Below are 18620 nucleotides of genomic sequence, written 5' to 3' on the forward strand. Positions count from 1 at the left end.
CCCTAGGGGGTGTTTCCCAGCGCGCCCTAACCTCTGGTGGGAAAGGGTATAATGCCAATAACTTCTTTGAAATTAGCAGTTTTCTATCGGGGTTAACCCACGCTTCATCACACACGTCATTCAATTCCTCTGATTCTGGAAAAGCTACAGGTAGTTTTTTCACACCCCACATAATACCCCCCTTTGAGGTACCTGCAGTATCAGAGATATGCAAAGCCTCCTTCATTGCCGTGATCATATAACGTGTGGCCCTATTGGAAAATACGTTTATTTCTTCACCGTCGACACTAGATTCATCTGTGTCGGTACCTGTGTCGACTGACTGAGGTAAGGGACGTTTTACAGCCCCTGACGGTGCCTGAGACGCCTGGACAGGTACTAACTGGTTTTCCGGCCGTCTCATGTCGTCAACTGACTTTTGCAGCGTGCTAACATTATCACGTAATTCCATAATTAAAGCCATCCATTCCGGTGTCGACTCCCTAGGGGGTGACATCACCATTACCGGCAATTGCTCCGCCTCCACACCAACATCGTCCTCATACATGTCGACACACACGTACCGACACACAGGGAATGCTCTTATCGAAGACAGGACCCCACTAGCCCTTTGGGGAGACAGAGGGAGAGTTTGCCAGCACACACCAAAGCGCTATAAAAATGTATATAAACAACCCTAAAAGGTGTTGTTTCTGTTATATGCGCTTAATATATAAAAATATCGCCAAAATATGCCCCCCTTCTCTGTTTTACCCTGTTTCTGTAGTGCAGTGCAGGGGAGAGTCCTGGGAGCCTTCCTCACAGCGGAGCTGAGCAGGAAAATGGCGCTGTGTGCTGAGGAGAATAGGCCCCGCCCCCTAAAACGGCGGGCTCTTCTCCCGGAGTTTGCGATATATGGCAGGGGTTAAATACATCCATATAGCCTCAAGGGCTATATGTGATGTATTTTAGCCATAGAAAAAGGTATTATACATTGCTGCCCAGGGCGCCCCCCCCAGCGCCCTGCACCCTCAGTGACCGCTGGTGTGAAGTGTGCCGACAACAATGGCGCACAGCTGCAGTGCTGTGCGCTACCTTATGAAGACTGAAAGTCTTCTGCCGCCTGTTTCCGGACCTCTGGACCTCTTCAACTTCGGCATCAGCAAGGGGGGTCGGCGGCACGGCTCCGGGACCGGACTCCATGGCTGGGCCTGTGTTCGATCCCTCTGGAGCTAATGGTGTCCAGTAGCCTAAGAAGCAAATCCATCCTGCACGCAGGTGAGTTCACTTCTCTCCCCTAAGTCCCTCGTAGCAGTGAGCCTGTTGCCAGCAGGACTCACTGAAAATAAGAAACCTAAAAAACTTTTTCTAAGCAGCTCTTTATGAGAGCCACCTAGATTGCACCCTGCTCGGACGGGCACAAAAACCTAACTGAGGCTTGGAGGAGGGTCATAGGGGGAGGAGCCAGTACACACCATGTGATCCTAAAAGCTTACTTTTTGTGCCCTGTCTCCTGCGGAGCCGCTATTCCCCATGGTCCTGACGGAGTCCCCAGCATCCACTAGGACGTTAGAGAAACACATGTTATGTTATCAAGCGTATACGCTGATAATAGAGAGTATTTTAATGCTATTAAAAGTCTAAACAAAATTACAAGTTTGGTCAAATTACAACTAAAGAATTATTAATATGGTATGCTACTATATAAAAGACACTGATGTCACGGCATGTCAGTATTTAAGCGTAGCAAGCTGGGGGGAAAGGAGGGGGGCAGGAGGGGATAACAAATGCATTAAAACTTTACCAATAAAAGCAGTACACTGCAGGTTCTTATTGTACTGATGAATCATAAGAGCGTGAGCTGGGAAACACACTATTGTGTACATATAGGGATGACTTGATACTTGCATCTGAGCTATTGTATCCTCCCTGTTGTTAGGTAAAGGGTTAAGCAGAAATAAGAAACCAACAGAAAACAGGACTGTCCCCTTTGCCTAATCACTACTCTAGATCTGCTCTAGTCTTGTCTAGGCAATGACGGTTTACTGAGAGCCCTGAAAAAAACTGGTAATTACCAGTGTTACGGGGCAATTAATGTATATTACACTACACTGCTCTTGGTAGCAACTGTCATTTTCTCAATAAAAATGAGTACTCTTCAGCTAAAGGTGACATTAATTGGAGACTCTAATGACTATGCAGAGGAGATGAAGCCAAATATGAACAAAACAACTCCTCAATGAGAGGACTTCAGAAACGAGAAAATTGTGCTAAAATGAGATTAATTGCTGTTTAGAAAAAGAAGAGAACCTAAAAAGCTATTAAATTGCAGGGTTTGGGGCCCGGGTGATCGCTGGGATGTTAATCCTGCGTTGTCACAGCAGGAAAATACTCACTAAATTCAGAGCCTGTTGACAGCAAAGAACGAGTAGGCTTCTGTATACTTAACTGCCATCCATGGGAGAATAGAACACATATACAATAGGGTAGCTGTGATAAAGGCCTCCCTTCTACAGCCCTTTATCACAGCCTCTCCTGTATAAATTCCTTCTTTACAGATAAAAACTAGGCCAGGAGAAGTCCTGCAAACATTCACACAGTAATAAACTGCAGACTTCCAGAGGAGAGAGCTATAGTTGCCCTCTTGCAGTCTACCAGCGAAAACGAACATTGAGGCCATGCCTGTGTCCATAGATGAATAACGCCATCTTCAGCCACCGTACCAGCCTGTGTATATTTTTATACTATTATCATTACTCTTTCTCTCTCTCTCCCGTTTTCGCTTTCATCAATGTTCTAAACACGTCAGCAATTTCAATAATTACTGCTCCTTACCTTTGCTGTCATTCTGGAAATGGAAACCCTGTCAATACGGCTTGGCAAAAGAAAAGACGCATTAAAAAAAACATACTGTCTAGTCTTCAAACAGCTGGGGAGGGGAAAGTAAGATTTGAATTGCAGAATAAATCACCTTAGTGGAAGCAAAACATCACAAACAACGCTTTCACCGTATCAACACGGAAATAAATAAATAAGCCTACAAAGATTCGAATGACCCCCTCTTTCTTCACCCACGCACTGCTTTAAAAAATAAAAGCGGAGTGTTTTCCCTGCCTGATTCTGAAAGGAAAACAATATTAGAGGAATTTCTTTCATGCCTTGTAACATGAAGCTTAATTGCTTATCACAAATAATTGGGACATAATTTCGCTGCTCGACTTCAGGTGATATAATAATTAAGGCTGTTCTGGCATTCCTTAAAAGCCTCCATCCCCCCATGCATAATTCTTTGAAGCAATTATATAATTGCTTTTTTCTTTTTTAGCCTTTCCAACTGTCATAATGGCAATATACATAAAACATTACGCTTAAAGTCCCCGACATATTGGAGGCATAAACACACTGAGCTGCCTGGCTTTGAAGTTGCAGATCTGCCACTATTTAGATTGTTAACAAAGGATTTGAAGTTGGTGATTAAGTCTCGACAACTAACACTAGGCAAAGCGTACAGTCGAAAATGTGTTGCAAGAGACCTCAGAGGAGAGTGCGAAGACACGGTAAAGGTCTTGTATGAGTCAGACATGGTCCTGAAATAAACACGCGTGACCGTGGCTGAAAGAGAACATCCATACACCATTTATTTATTGTGTACTAATGACATATATGATAACTACACATAAGGTGGCATAGGACAGGGGATTTGAATAGCCATAACTAAAAGCTACATATATACGGAATTATAATCATTCAGTAATGTTTGGAAGTAGACGTTTTGCTCTTTGACAATATACAGTATGTATACAATCCTTAAAGTTAACGTGAATTCAGCAAAGAGCTCTAAAAGTTTTCAACTGCAAATAATACACTATAAGTAGGCTGACCGTATTATCCCTGGGACACTCATAGATTACACAGGTTCTGCGGCTGCTTAAAACCAGGTGAAATGCAGGCTTGTAGTCAGCCAGCCACAGAACCTGTGTAATTCATGAGTGTCCCAGGTTAAAGGGATAGGTCAGCCTAACTATAGTGTATTATAAGACTATGGGGGTAATTCCGAGTTGTTCGCTCGTTATTTTTTCTCTCGCAACGGAGCGATTAGTCGCTAATGCGCATGCGCAATGTCCGCAGTGCGACTGCGCCAAGTAAATTTACTATGCAGTTAGGTTTTTTACTCACGGCATTACGAGGTTTTTTCTTCGTTCTGGTGATCGTAATGTGATTGACAGGAAGTGGGTGTTTCTGGGCGGAAACTGGCCGTTTTATGGGAGTGTGTGAAAAAACGCAACCGTTTCTGGGAAAAACGCGGGAGTGGCTGGAGAAACGGAGGAGTGTCTGGGCGAACGCTGGGTGTGTTTGTGACGTCAAACCAGGAACGACAAGCACTGAACTGATCGCACTGGCAGAGTAAGTTTCGAGCTACTCAGAAACTGCTAAGAAGTGTCTATTCGCAATTCTGCTAATCTTTCGTTCGCAATTTTGATAAGCTAAGATTCACTCCCAGTAGGCGGCGGCTTAGCGTGTGTAATGCTGCTAAAAGCAGCTTGCGAGCGAACAACTCGGAATGGCCACCTATATTATATATTATAAGAGTTCTTAAAATGAACGATAGACATGCAATTGCTAAAAAAACAGAACTAACAGCACCAATTCTCCTATACAGACATACTTTGATCTAGGATTTTGTGCAAAGTAGGTTTTCTGTTATTTAAAAAAAAATACTTAAAAATCACATATTTTGGCATTATGAAACTGTATATCCAAAAGACAATATTAAACTCAGAAAAGACCTGCATAAGGAAGTGATCTAAGGATGGTTTTGACACCTTTGATGGTCTTGAGACCTTAATCGCTTTTCCAGCTGCCTGTGGTGCCTTTGGACTGTTATCGCTCCTATGTGGCAGTGTGGGGAGTGCGTCTACCTTCAGTGAGAAAATCCAATTGCGGCCAAAGTTTTTGCACCTACAAGTTAAAGAGCTACACTTTACGGCAGTGGTTCTCAACCGCGGTCCTCAAGTATCCCCAACAGTTCATGTTTTCCAGGTCTCCTCACAGGATTGCAAGTGAAATAATTTGCCCCACCTGTGGGTCTTTTAAAATGTGTCAGTGAGTAATGAATACACCTGTTCAACTGCTAGGTAACCTGGAAAACCTGAACTGTTGGGGGTACTTGAGGACCGAAATTGAGAACCACTGCTTTACGGCACCATGGACTTGTAAAATATTCGTTAGCAATCCCTTAGGGCTGCGTACAAAATTGTGCGAATTGAAGATGAAATGGGGGCCACGAGTGCTGCAAGAATTGGTGCTGTTGCCAGCGTTTTAATGTTGCTGCAAAGGCAACTTGCACCATTTGCCCACAATTGCATCCCCCCAATGTGTCAGTATGGGAGTTATGAATAATGTATCCTAGCTGGAAAAGTGCCAGAATTCAAAGCACCCCTTTTTGTTTAGAGTAAATATATGGAGTAACAGGGGCACAGTGGCTGAGTGAATAGTAACACTGGTGCTATTCTAACTTCTACTACCTAGTGGAGTTTGTATCTTCCATTTGAAGTCCTAAAACACACCGTTATGTTAACTGGCTTCTAACAGTATTAACCCTGGTGGGTGGGTGGGTGGGTGGGTGTAGTAGAGAATTTAGACTGTAAGTATCACTGGCGCAGGGACCCATAATGAATGCATCAATTAAAAAAAGTTTGACAAAAAGCACAAATTGGGACATAGAATTCGTATGGGAGGCAATCAAGTCGCCGGCTGCTGGGATCCCGCTGGGAAGGGAAAATATAACCCTGTGGCGACCTTTGGTCGCCACCGGCGAGCCCGCGAGGGGACACACTGTGCTCAGCATCACTATTCTGGCTGTCGGGATCCCGGCGTTGATCTCCAGCCGGGATATCTTACTGAATCCATCCGTATAGTACATGACTGCTCTAATCACATTAGCAGCACCTGGAATATATGGACCGTATAAGTCTGATTGATTAGTATCTGCCAGAAATGATCTGGACTTCATATCTGGTTTTAGTGTATCCATTGTTGACTGATGAGTAGCAAAGACAATAAGCAATATTTCAATTAATATCTAGAAATGTAGCTCTCCCTTTCTCATTCCACTTCTTTTCTATACCAACTTTTGAAACGGTAGTAAAATAAAAATATAAAACAATCCTTAAAACAGCTGTGCTGCACATTTGTTATTTGTAATAAAAAGACTGACATATTTTGTAAAATATTTGTTAACGCTATTCAGAATTGTGACCAAAACCACTTTTAAAAAATGGATTGGACTTCACTTTGTCTCTCTATGGGGCTCATTACATAGACACCTTAGTTATTAGTTTGTCCAGTATTCTAAGATGATCACTTAATTTACCTTAGCACATTATGTCATACTTCAAAACATCCTGTTTTATAGTACTGAAACATAGTTACAACTTGCTACCAAGCTTCTGGAGAACTGACACTAGGTCACAGAAACGCATCAGAGTTTCAGATGCCTTCTCAATACTGTGAACCAACCCTCTATTTCTTTGCATTACTAAAGGTTGTGTTTTGTTGTAAGCAGTCACAACATAGCCTCCATTATATCAGAATGTTTGGTCTAATACTAAGGCTCTGGAGTTTACCCTTAATTTGTATGCCTTTATTAATATCAGGCCTAACACGCATATTTTAGTAGCTGCAGATGTATTATTATTCTCACCACGGCTCTAACTGTGTGGAGTTTGTATATTCTCTTTGTGCTTGCATGAGTTTCCTCAGGGTACTCTGGTTAACTCCCAGACTCCAAACATATACTGGTAGGTTGTCTCCCAACAACAGCAACAACAACAACAACAAAAAATAATAATAAACCTAGAGTAGGTTAGATGGGCCAAATGGTTCTTATCTGCTGTCAAATTCTATGTTTCTATAACTCCCAATATGTTAAAAGAGCCAACTTCCTCCACCATGACACTCTCATGCACTGTTTACCACTTTATCATTGGTGGGTTTATTGTGAGACTCTTGCTCTAACATTTTCCTGGTGATATTTGGAAATCTGTGATATTAATGTAAAACTGCCCTGACAGGGCAGTGTGTCGTATCTTATTATGTACTATTTTCATTGCTGGCATTATGACCGTTTACGTGCATACGCCAGTCATATCCTGAGTAACAAGCCAGCGGGGGCAGCAGACAAGTTATAAGCTAGAATTGAGCGTGAAGCAGCAATGCATGCCATAAGCAAAATGTAGGGTACTTTTCTAATGAATACATACAGTAATATGAAGGCATATTCAAGGTCACACTCTGAGTTCTGCAACACACAATGCTGTACATTTTGCTCATTTGCACACAAGCTGACAACACTCCATCAGCAATCTTTTGGCCAGATTTAGCAAGCCTTGGAGAGTGAAAAATAGCACGGTGATAAAGTATCAACCAATCAGCTCCTGTCATTTTTCAAACCCAACCGGTAACATGACAGTTAGAAGCTGATTGGCTGATGCTTTATCACCGTGCTATTTAACACTCTCCAAGGGGTATATTCAATTGAAGTCGAAAACTGCCGTCAGTCGAAAAGATGTCAGTTTTCGACTTTTTAAGGTCGAATCCTGATTCGACCTATTCAATATTTTGCTAAATTTTTCTACAAGTCGATAAATTCGACTTGTCGAAAAGCACGTGGATCGGCGGAATAGCTGCCGATCCACGCGTTGATGTCGAAAACGGGTCCAAATCCGACAGGTTTTGGCCCCCTTTTCGACCATCTCAGTCCGACATCAAAATTATGTTGGACTGGGATGCGGACCCAGAGGAGGCGAGGGGGGGGGAGCCGCAGGGACAGCCGGCGGGCATATAGGGAGATCAGCGCTACAGTAGCGCTGCAGCTGGATGTCACTCACCCGCCCGACCTCACGGCAGCTTCCACCCGGCTCCAGCACGCTGCTGGAGCTGGGTGAAAGCTGCCGTGAGGTCAGGCGGTTGAGTAACATCCTGCTGCAGCGCTGATCTCCCTGTATGCCCGCCGGCTGTCCCCCCGCGGCTTGACCCCCTTCTCCTCCTCTGCGTCCCATCTAAATTCGACTTGAAAAAGTCGAATTTTAGATGGGATTGAATAGGGGTTGTCGGATCCATTCCGACAAATACATGTCGGAATGGATCCGACTTTAATTGAATATACCCCCAAAGCTTGATAAATGGGGGCCTTTTTGTGGTTGTCAATTCCTTCCATGCTGTAACCTGACTAAAATGCTACTAAACCTAAATGACATACTAAAATAACCTGAAATAGAAATTTGAAGAAAAATCAGGACAGAGGAAGTTTGGTCAGATTCCTATAATTGGAATAGAAATTGGAATAGATAATGAGACAGCAGGTAGGAGGGTAATGTAAACTTGTTGTCTACCTCATTATGATATATCACCCTAGGTTGCGTGCGATGGCTTTGTAATGCAACCTAGGCTTTGTGCTCCTATAAGCAGCTGTGAAAAAAACCTCTCCTTCACTGGCTCCTCATATTATTGTCTTATGGCTGGGTAAGCACAGCGTGAGAACTGTAAAACTGAAGTAAAATTGAAATAAAGCTCCAAAGTAGAGACAGAGATAGGAATCAACAAGTAGGGTTTGTAACTCTGCAGGAATACGATTGTTCCCCTATGCGAAACCATGGATATTCTTACAAGTTCGGTGAAACCTCAAGCCATATTTCTCCAGCAGCGTGCAGCAGGTTTCAAGCTCCTTTCTTTTCTTTTAGATTTGTTCTCTGAATTTTCAACACAGAAATAAACAGGCTTTGAGGATTGAAACCGCCTGTAGTGGTGCAGATATATAGATTATTCATAAAAATATTGATTTGCACAAAACTATTACATATACAGAGAAACTTCAAAACAGTAAAAAAAAAAAAAAATAACAATGAAAGCAAATAATAAGAATTTACTTACCGATAATTCTATTTCTCATAGTCGGTAGTGGATGCTGGGGACTCCGTAAGGACCATGGGGAATAGCGGCTCCGCAGGAGACTGGGCACATCTAAAGAAAGCTTTAGGACTAACTGGTGTGCACTGGCTCCTCCCCCTATGACCCTCCTCCAAGCCTCAGTTAGGATACTGTGCCCGGACGAGCGTACACAATAAGGAAGGATTTTGAATCCCGGGTAAGACTCATACCAGCCACACCAATCACACCGTATAACCTGTGATCTGAACCCAGTTAACAGCATGATAACAGAGGAGCCTCTGAAAGATGGCTCACAACAATAATAACCCGATTTTTGTAACAATAACTATGTACAAGTATTGCAGACAATCCGCACTTGGGATGGGCGCCCAGCATCCACTACGGACCATGAGAAATAGAATTATCGGTAAGTAAATTCTTATTTTCTCTAACGTCCTAAGTGGATGCTGGGGACTCCGTAAGGACTATGGGGATTATACCAAAGCTCCCAAACGGGCGGGAGAGTGCGGATGACTCTGCAGCACCAAATGAGAGAACTCCAGGTCCTCCTCAGCCAGGATATCAATTTTGTAGAATTTTACAAACGTATTTGCTCCTGACCAAGTAGCTGCTCGGCAAAGTTGTAAAGCCGAGACCCCTCGGGCAGCCGCCCAAGATGAGCCCACCTTCCTTGTGGAGTGGGCATTTACAGATTTTTGGCTGTGGCAGGCCTGCCACAGAATGTGCAAGCTGAATTGTACTACAAATCCAACGAGCAATAGTCTGCTTAGAAGCAGGAGCACCCAGCTTGTTGGGTGCACACAGGATAAACAGCGAGTCAGATTTCCTGACTCCAGCCGTCCTGGAAACATATATTTTCAGGGCACTGACAACGTCTAGCAACTTGGAGGCCTCCAAGTCCCTAGTAGCCGCAGGCACCACCAATAGGTTGGTTCAGGTGAGACGCTGAAACCACCTTGGGGAGAAACTGAGGACGAGTCCTCAATTCCGCCCTGTCCGAATGGAACATCAGATAAGGGCTTTTTTAGGATAAAGCCGCCAATTCTGACACGCGCCTGGCCCAGGCCAGGGCCAACAGCATGACCACTTTCCATGTGAGATATTTTAACTCCACAGATTTAAGTGGTTCAAACCAATGTGACTTTTGGAACCCAAAACTACATTGAGATCCCAAAGTGCCACTGGAGGCACAAAAGGGGGCTGTATATGCAGTACCCCTTTTACAAACGTCTGAACTTCAGGGACTGAAGCTAGTTCTTTTTGGAAGAAAATTGACAGGGCCGAAATTTGAACCTTAATGGACCCCAATTTCAGGCCCATAGACACTCCTGTTTGCAGGAAATGTAGGAATCGACCCAGTTGAATTTCCTCCGTCGGGCCTTACTGGCCTCGCACCACGCAACATATTTTCGCCAATTGCGGTGATAATGTTTTTGCGGTTACATCCTTCCTGGCTTTGATCAGGATAGGGATGACTTCATCCGGAATGCCTTTTTTCCTTCAGGATCCGGCGTTCAACCGCCATGCCGTCAAACGCAGCCGCGGTAAGTCTTGGAACAGACAGGGTCCTTGCTGGAGCAGGTCCCTTCTTAGAGGTAGAGGCCACGGATCCTCCGTGAGCATCTCTTGAAGTTCCGGTTACCAAGTCCTTCTTGGCCAATCCGGAGCCACGAATATAGTGCTTTCTCCTCTCCATCTTATCAATCTCAGTACCTTGGGTATGAGAGGCAGAGGAGGGAACACATACACTGACTGGTACACCCACGGTGTTACCAAAGCGTCTACAACTATTGCCTGAGGGTCTCATGACCTGGCGCAATACCTAAACTAAAACTTTCACTAAGAAGCTCAGGAGAGCCCCTAGTGTGCACCCTTCTCGTCGGGCACAGAAATCTAACTGAGGCTTGGAGGAGGGTCATAGGGGGAGGAGCCAGTGCACACCAGTTAGTCCTAAAGCTTTCTTTAGATGTGCCCAGTCTCCTGCGGAGCCGCTATTCCCCATGGTCCTTACGGAGTCCCCAGCATCCACTTAGGACGTTAGAGAAATTATCTGCAATCAGCTATGTTTATTTACCCTGTATTTGTCCTATATTGTCGTCAACTGTAAGTTGCTGTTTTCCTGTTTTGATTATTTATGTACTCTGTAATTGGGCGCTGCGGAACCCTTGTGGCGCCATATAAATAAAGGATAATAATAATAACAACAACCTATACTGCACATGCATGAAAAAAATGTCTGATGCCCGTATCCTAAGATTTATTTTTCCTTTTTAAAAAATAAATCTAAATAGCTCTGTTATGGCTTCATATGCAAAACTTGAGTATAAAGGGACCACAAGGAAATGAGCTATAGTATAGTAGGAATACCTGAATTCAAAATTATATATATCATATACAGTAAATGCAGAATTACGGGCCTAAAACAGACCTGATCGCTGTGCTGCAAATTTGCAGAGGACTGCGATCAGATAATTGTCGCACAGGGAGATTGAAAACCCAACTCGTGAAAGTGTGCGAATGCATGTGTACGCTGCGCAAAAACTTTGCCAGACAGTGGACATCTGCAAATCTGTTCGCAACTTGCTCACCATCTAATGATTTTTCCATACTGCGCAGTCTGTGTGTAGCCCAGGACATTCTCCTACTGGTGGTCATTCCGATTTGATCGCTCGCTAGCAGTTTTTAGCAGCCATGCAAACGCTATGCCGCCGCCCACTGGGAGTGTATTTTAGCTTAGCAGAAGTGCGAACGGTTCTTTCGCAGAGCGGCTACAAATTTATTTTGTGCAGTTTCAGAGTAGCTCAAAACCTACTCAGCGCTTGCGATCACTTCAGACCATTCTGTTCCGGACTTGACGTCACAAAAACGCCCTGCGTTCGCCCAGCCACGCCTGCGTTTTTTCTGGCACGCCTGTGTTTTTCAGAACACTCCCTGAAAACAGTCAGTTGACACACAGAAAAGCCCACTTCATGTCAATCACTCTGCGGCAGCCAGTGCGTCTGAAATGCATCTCTAGACCCTTTGTAAAACTACATTGGTCGTTGTACTTGTGCATTGCGCCGCATATGCATGTGCAGAACTGCCGTTTTTTTACATGATCGCTGCACAGCGAACAAATGCAGCTAGCGATCAACTCGGAATGACCACTATAGTGCGATAAAAACAGCTTGCGGTACATTGGCTCTGAAAGATCACATGCCATTAATTTGTGTCACGGAAAATTTTAGCCATATCCAAAAATCACACAAGAGTAACACTTTCACTAATATACTTTGAATATAAATTCACCTACATGCTACAGCTTTTACCCTCAGTCTTGGTTAGAGTCAAAAGCTAGAAAATAAGTAGCAGCATCACTTGTTAGCTAGTGCAGGCTATAGTCTTGGTAGTCTGTACAAGATTAACTGAATGAAGCAAGATATAGCGCAGAGTGCTAGTTTCATAGCAAACTGCACAACATTAGTTCAATAAAGCAGAAATAAAATAAGGAATTTGACATTTTACTTTAGAAAATTAAGGGACAGTAACCAAAATTTAAAGATGTCCAAATCTTTTATTTTATAGGTCAACCAATAAAACCAGTAAATGTAAGGGAATGTTTTGAGGAAGGGTCTTGCAATTTTCCTATTACCGAGCACAGGGCCGGTGCTAGGGTGTTCGGCGCCCCCCTGCAAACTATAAATTTGCGCCCTCCCTCTCATACTGTAGTTAATAAAATAAGAGCGTGCGTCGGAGGCCGCAAAAAAGGATTTATGGTTTCCCACGGGGTGTGACCACACAACAGTAGAACCAATCAAATGATGTCACACAGTAGCACAATCTTATTCACATTTTACCGCACATAGAATGAGCCGAAATTCACATTACAGCACACAAAATGAGCTGAAATTCACATTATACCACACGGTATGAGCCAAAATTCACATTATACCACACGGTATGAGCCAAAATTCACATTATACCATACGGTATGAGCCGAAATTCACATTATAGCACACAGAATGAGCCGAAATTCAAATTATGCCACATGGAGACAAAATTCAGGGAGAGTGACAGCAGGGACAGGGAGAGAGAGAGGGAAAGTGACAGCAGGGACATAGGGACAGGGAGAGTGACAGCAGGGACATAGGGAAAGGGAGCGTGAGAGAGAGGGATAGTAAGGGCATACAATAGGGACTAGGGAGAGAGAAAGGCAGCAGGGTAAGATTACCTATTTAGCAGCGGCGGTGCTGAGGATGCTGTGGTCTGCGGTGCGGTGTATTAGGAGGCTGTGGTCGGCATGGTACTGAAGTGCAGAGAAGGACTGAGGGCGGCGGCAGAGTGGCTGAGGGCGGCGGCGGTGTAGCAGAGGAGGAGGCAGAGGGTGGTGACGGTGCAAGGATGAGGAAGCTGTGGTTGGCGGCACTGCGGCTCCTATGATCACAACGCCACTATTTCAAATCCGCCGTGGACCTGCAGCCAATCAGGAGGGGGCAGGATAAGATCAGTGGTCAGGAGCAGGAGGGGACAGGAGGGGGCAGGATGGGAGCAGTGGTGCGGAGCAGGAGGGGGCAAGATGGGCGTAGTGGTGCGGAGCAGGATAGGAGCAGTGGTGCAGAGCAGGAGGGGGCAAGATGGGCGTAGTGGTGCGGAGCAGGATAGGAGCAGTGGTGCAGAGCAGGGGGGACAGGATGGGAGCAGTGGTGCGGAGGAGCAGGGGGGGCACGATGGTAGTGAAAGGTACTCGCTCTCGCTCGCTAAGTTAAACAAGAATGTCACCTGCTCCCTACAGCTCCCGGGTCCCGGCCGCCGCTGTTCCCTCTGTGGACAGTGGCAGCAGCCTCACACAGGAGCCGCGGCGCTAAGACAGATAGCCAGAGCAAGTGTGACTAGAGCTCCTGTCGTGTCCCGCTCTTCCGTCTCCTCACAAGTCCCATCAACAGAGCAGCTCTCCTGTGCTCCAGGAGTCTCATACCGGGGAGTCGACAGGAGAAGGGTGGAGACACTACATGGCACACGAACGAGACGTGACCGGGCGCCTCGAGGGCGACATTAATCGGCAGCATGGGGGGACACATTAACCGGCGGCAAGCTTATGAGTGGGGGGTGCCATGATGCCTATGGTCTGCACACTGCTATTAGTAAAATAAAAACAAAAAACTTCCATACATACATTATAAATAATTATACATACATTACATATACATTATACATAATTATACATGCATTATACATACCGTCCACAGGAGAGGACGGGTGCAGTGCGGTGCTGAACAATTAATTAAGAGGTGGGGAGGAGAGGGGAGGGAGACCGTTCGGGGCCCCCTTGGTTGGTGTGGCCTAGTTGCTTTGGGGCATCATATTGTAACACTTAATCTAGCACTTTAGCACCTAAAAATTTTATTTTATCAATGTAACACAATTATTACCTCTCACCTGTGTAACACTCTCAACACATAGCTACTGCTTCTTACTAATAGAACACCTTTTAACACTTAAACTGCTACCTCTCACTAGTGTGATGCCTTGTGCTAGCTTGGGGGGTCCCATGCCTTGGACTTGAACCTTAGGAACAGGTCCGGACTGGCCCACAGGGGGGAAACCCCGATGGGCCCTACTGCCTATGTGTGTGTATGTGTGTGTGTGTGTGTGTCCCGCACATCCTGCATTGCTGTTATTAATCTGCTACATTATCATGCATGCTCTAGCAATATTGACTGTATATATATATATATATATATATATATATATATAAAAAGGGCCCCAGCACATACAGTCTCTAATGGTTAGGTAAACCAATGTGGTGGCTGGCCACACCCCTATATATGGGCCCCTACCACTGCATTCCCCCTGTAGGCCCTTCATGCCCCAGTCCGACACTGAGTGCAAGTGGAGGGGAGTATCTTCCGGGGTAAGAGTGGATTTGTGAGGGGGATACAGGGCTTCTGAGGATGGTGTGGGAGGGCTGTCAATGCATGAAACAGCCTGTGGGCTGTGTGGGGTAGGAAGGAAAGATACTGTACTGCATACTGTACTGTATTTACTGTAGCAAAAAGAAATAAAATATATACTGTATACAGTACTGTATATACTGTACTGTATCTACGTTTGTTTCTATATATTTATTTGTTAGTTGTTTCTTACTGTATATACTGTAGCACAACAAATTCTGTTGTGTAAATATATACTGTACAGTACTGTACATACTGGTAAGCACACCACTCTCCGATTTCTGCATCGCTTCCCAGTGGTATTGTGTAATGAGAATTCTGGTGCGACTGTCATTGTTTAACTACTGTGCATGTGTCCTGGATACTGTACAGAACATGTTACAAATTGACAGGGTCACTTACGGTACTGTTATTTTTTTCCCCACAGTACTGCCACCACCTGCCCACCTGCAGCCCCCCAGCCCAGGCAGAAGAGGAGGAGCCAGGCCCCAGCTCAGTCGGTAAGCACACTACTCTCCGATTTCTGCATCGCTTCCCAGTGGTATTGTGTAATGAGAATTCTGGTGCGACTGTCATTGTTTAACTACTGTGCATGTGTCCTGGATACTGTACAGAACATGTTACAAATTGACAGCGTCACTTACGGTACTGTTACTTTTTTTTTCTTCTGAGTACTGCCACCACCTGCCCACCTGCAGCCCCTCAGGCCCAGGCAGCAGAGGAGGAGCCAGGCCCCAGCTGGCCACACCACATAGAGGTGTGGCTAGCCAATGTGGTGGCTGGCCACACCCCTATGCATTGGCCCCTACCACTGCATTCCGCCTGTAGGCCCTTCATGCCCAAGTCCGACACTGCTTAGAAATATCAAGGACCCACCATATGAGGTCACCTGGTCGCAGGTGGTGGGCCCAAATTATGCAAAGCACCTTACATTTACTCTGTTATGTTGCAGAGTTTATTATAATTATTCTGATTAGCATTGTTTAATACTTAAGAGTGTACGCCTGCATTTTCTCTTTTTTTCAATATATACCAACATAGCATATGAGATTTTATATAAGTCCTTTAAGTGTTGCCTAAAATGCATACAGTGCATTAGCACAGTCTAAGATACACCCACACCTCTTTTCAACATTAACTCTGGACAAAATTAGGCAAAAACATGACCCGCACAATGAGCATTTGCTCAAGGTGAAAACAACTTTAAAATACACACCACCCCTGCTTAGGCTTGTCCTGTGGGACCAATCTACCAAAATTAAAACTATTAGTATTAGTCTGTGACTGAATCGTGGTTTCTTACCCCTAAGCCAGTTAACAAGGTTACAAGCCAATGTTTCCCTAAAAACTATTAATTATTGGATATTGCATCTACTGGTACAAAAGTTCCACTTGCAGCAGAAGGAAGGCACAGTGACGGTGGGAAACCCTTTTCCCTCAAATGCAACCAATTTTCTGACCAGATTTTAGGTTATTTATATTACCATAAAATACTATTTGTTAAAAACTCCTAGTTATTGCCAGTTAGTACATGTTATTGGATATTACTAAATCAACATGACAGTGTAATGCGCTGCAGGAAACCAAAGGCGGGTACACACGGGTGAGATAATGACTATGGATGATTTTGACTATATACAATTTTGCCTATACTAGAAACTAGACTGTACACTTTCTAGTGAAAATGTACCTGCCTGCACAGTCTATTTTTTCTTGCAATACTGACCCGCTGATCGCGCATTGGTATCACAAGGTGTATACACACGGTGCGATATACACTATTTTTACTTGCAATATTGACTATAAAGTCAATATTGCAAGCAAAATCGCACCGTGTGTAGGCTCCTTAAGACAACCTAGTAAAATCAGATTGAAATATATAATTAATTAGCCTTTGAACAAATACCAAATTAACTTTAAATTACATTGCTAAAATAGTGGGTGCAGGTCAAGGGAATAAAAAATAAAAATAAAACTGAACTCCATAAATATTACTTCCAACTGTAGACTAATTTTGAGGAAAAGAAATAAGCACTTTCACTTTTTCTTTGCTACAAGGCAATGAAGACTTCAAGGAAACCTTACTCCAACAATAACGCATATCTTCCCCACCACCAACCGCAATTGTTATTCCCCTACCTTATGAATCAAATGTTCCCCACACCTCACCTCGTACTGTAACTTCCCTTGGAGAAGGCCAGCCTTACCTTCTTATTCATTTCACTGTATGTACGTAAATGTTTCATTAGCTCCTCAATTTACAGCACTTTACAATATATAGGGCTTAATAATTAAAGGATATTATTATTATAATTATCATTATTATTATTATTATTAGGCAAAAATAAAAGTAACAGTGGAAATCTACTCCCTCACAGTTGCTCACTACATTCTACCAAACTGTAGTGACTGACCAACCAAGACATGGAATGAAAAAGAATCTTCCATGTGGGAAGCAATACAGTATATGAAATGGAATCGAACCTCTTTTACTAGCAGTGAGTTTGATGTTTATGTTCTCACCGTGTTTCTGCGAAATTCCTCCACCTGCAGTCCAAAAGCATATTGGCTGTTGACAAAAGGGACCCTTGTGTGTGTGTTTGTGTGTTTAATCTAGTATTTACATGGACCTGCTGTCTGCGGAGTCACCTCAGCTGCTTTGAACCCTCCCCCACCTGAACCCTGTCCTGTTATACTTACCTCCCATTCCTCTTCTGTCCCGTTTGTGTAATGAGCATCACACGCACAGTGGTAGCTAGGATACGCAATGTGCACATCAGGGGCCGGATGTAATGAAGTCCGAGTTAGCCAGAGGTGCGAATTCCCGGCCGAACGCATGGTTTTGCCTTGTAACATGGGGGCTAATTCAGACCTGTTCGCTCGCTAGGGTTTATTTGCAGTCCTGCGTTCGCATAGTCACTGCCCGTAGGGGGAGTGTATTTTCGCTTTGCAAGTGTGCGAACGCATGTGTAGCAGAGCTGTACAAACAGATTTTGTGCAGTCTCTGAGCAGCCCAGGACTTACTCAGCCGCTGCCATCACATCAGCCTGTTCGGGACCGGAACTGACGTCAGGAACCCTCCCTGTAAACGCTTGAACACGCCTGCGTTTTTCCAAACACTCCCAGAAAACAGTCAGTTGACACCCACAAACGCCTTCTTCCTGTAAATCTCCTTGCGAACACCCGTGCGAACGGATTCTTGCCAAAAAACCCATCGCTGAGTGGCGAACCGCTTTGTACCTGTGCGACGCGCCTGCGCTTTGCGGTGCATACGCAGTTTAGACCTGATTGCCCACTGTATGAAAACGCAGCCTAGCGATCAGGTCTGAATTAGCCCCATAGTTAATGAGGTTGAAAAAAAGACAATTTGTCCATCGAGTTCAACCTGTAGCATAAATCGTACACTATTCTGTATGCAACTTATAGTGTAACTATAATGACCCGGATGGAGTTATGTTTTAAATCTATCTAATACTATAATTTGCACTGTTTCTAAAATACAATCATTTTAAATGCTATATCCTTGGATATCTTTTTCAGATAGAAATGTATCTAATCCATTTTTAAACATATCGACTGAGTCCGCCATTACTAGCGTCTCTGGCAGAGAATTCCATATCCTTACTGCCCTTCCTGTAAAGAACCCTGTTCCACGTTGGGTATAAAATTTTCTCTCCTCTAACCTCGAGGATGCCCGCGTGTCCTGTTTAAAGATTTTTCAATAAACAAGTCGCCTGAAAGCTTCATGTATTGTCCCTATAA

General features: G+C 44.2%; 1 protein-coding gene and 1 long non-coding RNA gene across 6 annotated transcripts in view; one reads left to right on the forward strand and one right to left on the reverse strand.

Moving 5' to 3' along the window:
* The window catches only part of CDIN1 (CDAN1 interacting nuclease 1), a 501029-nt gene that overhangs the window by 95291 nt on the left and 387118 nt on the right, over positions 1 to 18620 (reverse strand). Inside the window, exon 12 of one of the 4 annotated variants that reach the window (XM_063948053.1) lies at positions 8332 to 8776. The exons of 2 other annotated variants lie outside the window; for them this stretch is intronic. In XM_063948053.1, coding sequence (XP_063804123.1) covers positions 8662 to 8776 — 115 coding nt within the window. In that variant the 3' untranslated portion in view covers positions 8332 to 8661. Of the gene's footprint in view, positions 1 to 8331; positions 8777 to 13175; positions 13381 to 18620 lie in introns of those variants that run through there. One more of the 4 variants, XM_063948056.1, reaches the window with a different exon arrangement.
* LOC134980988 (uncharacterized) overlaps positions 1 to 18620 on the forward strand; it is a 231880-nt gene that overhangs the window by 82785 nt on the left and 130475 nt on the right. For both annotated transcript variants that reach the window (XR_010190497.1, XR_010190498.1), the window contains one exon: positions 15286 to 15358. This is a non-coding gene — a long non-coding RNA (uncharacterized LOC134980988). The remainder of the gene's footprint in view (positions 1 to 15285; positions 15359 to 18620) is intronic.

Source organism: Pseudophryne corroboree, chromosome 12 (assembly GCF_028390025.1).
Source record: "Pseudophryne corroboree isolate aPseCor3 chromosome 12, aPseCor3.hap2, whole genome shotgun sequence".
In the NCBI taxonomy this organism is placed as follows: Eukaryota; Metazoa; Chordata; class Amphibia; order Anura; family Myobatrachidae; genus Pseudophryne; species Pseudophryne corroboree.